Below are 3,386 nucleotides of genomic sequence, written 5' to 3' on the forward strand. Positions count from 1 at the left end.
ATTAAAACAAGTGTAGAAAACGAAATGACTCTATCACTGTGGAACGGAAGGAGTACATTTTACACATTTTCACCTCACACACATTTTACACCCTAATTTTCACTCTCTATATTTTATTCTAATTAAATTAAAATATACCAACAATTGAAAAAATAATTAGATTTGTGGTTGTGGCTTGTCCACTATTAGGGTGGACAAGTTTTTTATGGCCCATGATAAGTTTTTGTGGCTTGAGCTTGAGCATGGGCTAACTATTGTGGACACTCTTAGTTCTTTTCTATAAATAAAATTTATGTCTAGAAACAAAAGTGTACAAATCCAATCAAAGAAAATAAATGCATATGATACAAATATACCTTATTTGATTTATTAATTAATTCTCCCTTTAGGCCTATATGGGAAATATTCTCCACATAAGATTATCGAAAGAGCCTTAAATCATTGCTACTTAGATGTCTATATACCTATGGCTAATAATCCAAGTTTCTGAATATGAAAGCCGAAATTTGGCATCACTAAGAATAAGTGAGCAAATGGATGAGGACCTAACAGGCTAACTTGTGGTGTGGAGTATTGAAAGATTCTCTCTCTATGTTACCACATGCAGTACTAAAATAGGTTGGTAAATGACATTATTATATAGGTCCAATTAAGAAAGCAAACATATATGTTTACAAACACAAAATAGCATTAATTGTCCAATTAAGGCATTTAGGTTTTTCGCCGAAGCTGCTCGCCACCAACCATATCATACTCAAATTGACAATCATCTAATCCCAATCACCAATTTGATATATTAATCACCCCATCGCTGCTTCAACTTACATCCCAACATTAACCCAATATTAATATACATATTCCTTGATGCTAAAATTCAAACTGAACAAGGTGCTAGCAAGATAATAATTCTTGCAACGGTCTTATATGTGCAGTGAAGAAAAGAAGATAGCATTACTATTTGGATCACTTATAATAAAGTCACTTCAATATCAAAATTTGAACATTCAGTATATACTCCTCTTTTGTGTATCACCTGATTATTTGAAAATGTACAATAACGGCTAGCTATCCAATGACAGTGAAAACTTTTCAAAAACTCACCTTCAAGATCAAATTTTTTTTTTATCACACTTGAATTAAATGAATGTTGAATCAACAACAACATCATACGTTTTTACTCTTCCCTTGCAATATCTGAATCAACATCTTGGCGTTCCGCCTGACCTTCTCATTATCATCCTCCAACAACCCTACACACGTCTCAATCAGCCCTTCTCTCGAAGCTTCCATACCCATCTTATCACTATAGCAACACAGGGAGCTCAACGTTAGCAGAGCAAACTGCACGCCCCTGGAGCTCCCATTCCGCACAATCCCTATCAAAATATCCAAAACCCCACAAAACCTCAGCATTTCATCTCGCGCAAGCTTGCATTTTGCGAGCAGGCCGAGGACCTCCACGGCCCGCTCGAGGCCCGAAGCGGCGTTTTGGATTAAAATTGGCACCGCCCCACTCTGAATTGCCCGGGCCCGATTATCGGAGAAGGAGCACAGCGTGAACAATGCGGTGGCTGCCTCCTTTCTCTCTCTTGCGCCGCCCATCTGCAGGAGGGATACCAAGCCCGGAATCGCATCCGGGAAGGACCCGATCGTGACCCTGTTGACTTCGAGCACGGCGAGGCTGGTCAACACGGTGGCCGCCACCGCGCGTGAGTCCCCAACGCCGCAGTGAAGCGCGTAGACGACCTTCGCCACGACACCCTCCGCCACCAGCCCTACCTTGCTGTCGTCATCGAGGCTCAAATTGAGAACCAAAAGAAGGGCCTTTTCCTGGAGCCGCGGCTCGCCGGAGTCGATGCAGTTCAGGACCGCCGGCACGGCCCCGGACTCGGCTAGCCGGGGGCGAATCGAGGGGTCGCCCTTGCAGAGGCGGCGGAGTTGGTCGAGGGAATTGAGCTTTTCTTCCATGTGGGAGGAGCGAGAAATGAGAAGGTGGATGAGGGATTGGGGATTGGGGTGGAATGGTTGAGGGAAGGAGAGGAGGGTGTAAGTGGAAATGAGGCTGCGGAGGGAGTGGTTGGGAATGAGGGAAGGGGGTTGGGGAAGGGGAAGCTTAGAAATTGGGCAGGTGCGGTGGCCAGCGTCGAGCCACTGCTGAATGGAGGGGCGATCGAAGGTGTGGCCGGAGGAGAGAATGACGGGGTCGGACATTATCTCTAAAGAAATGGGGCATTTAAAATCGGTCGGTAATTCAACGCCCATTCTTCTTTTTCTTCAATTTTCTGGTTGTCTGTTGAAAAATAGGGAGAGAGAGAGAGGGTTTTATTTTATGAGGTTTGGGTGTGCCGTGTGCGTCGAGGTAAAAAGTGTGACCAGTGTTTATATTTATAACATTTTAAAATTAATGCTTCCTCTTCCTCTTTTTGTCAGCAGATTATAAAAATAAATACTAGAGTTTACTATTCTTTTTAACAAATTATACTTCATCCTTCCAGCACTACTCGCACTTATTTCCTTTTTGGACGTCCCAAGTTACTTGCACTCTTTCCATTTTTAGTAAAAAATTTCACCTACAGCCGTCTTTTTTGACTTTCCTATACACTCATTCCTTAATCTCCGAGCCGAAAAGGAAATGAGCGAGTAGCCCGGGACGGAGGGAGTATATTTTACTAACTCATTTTAATCCTATTTTATTATAAAAATAATATATAAAAATAGGCACATTATTAATTTTTTTCTACACTTTACTTTATATCTTTTCAAACCTTAGAGCATCCGCAGCGGTTGAAGGACGGCGTTCGTTCGTCCATCCGTGCCAGCGGCACGGCACCCGCTGTCCGCTGTTGCGCTCTCGCCGCTGGCGCGGCGTTGCTCGATGCATCGAGCACATCCGTGTCAGCGAGCAGCTGACGTAGCACGTTCTTATTGGCCAACGGCATTTCCGTTGGAAATTTATTTTTTTAAATCGAAAATAATACCAAAAATTAAAAAAATCTATTTTCAGATTTCCAAAAATATGGCCGTTTTTTTACTGCTTTCTGAAAATTTTTTGATATTTTTTATTCCCAAAATCATCCATAAATACACACATTTATCATCCATTTTTCACATCAAATTATCTCTCATTCATCTCTCATTCATATTTTTTCATACAACTTATCTATATCTTCCTCTCTCACTCAAACCCTCTCAAATGGATTTCACCAATCTCATTGCGGAAGCGGAGCGCAAAGAACAAGAATACTATGAACAATATCGTGTCGTCTATGAAGCCTATGTCACCGCGAATACCCCCGCCCCTCCTCCTCGACCAACTAGATCAACTCGCCGCTACATCCATCGTGACTGGGAGGGAGCCAACGCAAGGCTCGTTGCCGACTATTTTT

General features: G+C 42.5%; 1 protein-coding gene across 1 annotated transcript; it reads right to left on the minus strand.

Moving 5' to 3' along the window:
• Positions 1-982: 982 nt before the first annotated feature.
• Positions 983-2,550, minus strand: LOC121743335 (U-box domain-containing protein 8-like). The gene has a single exon (XM_042136616.1). It carries the CDS (start codon positions 2,260-2,262, stop codon positions 1,165-1,167), a length of 1,098 nt encoding a protein of 365 aa, XP_041992550.1. The 5' UTR covers positions 2,263-2,550; the 3' UTR covers positions 983-1,164.
• Between the last annotated feature and the right edge of the window lie 836 nt (positions 2,551-3,386).

Source organism: Salvia splendens, chromosome 8 (genome assembly GCF_004379255.2).
Source record: "Salvia splendens isolate huo1 chromosome 8, SspV2, whole genome shotgun sequence".
Classification (NCBI taxonomy): Eukaryota; Viridiplantae; Streptophyta; class Magnoliopsida; order Lamiales; family Lamiaceae; genus Salvia; species Salvia splendens.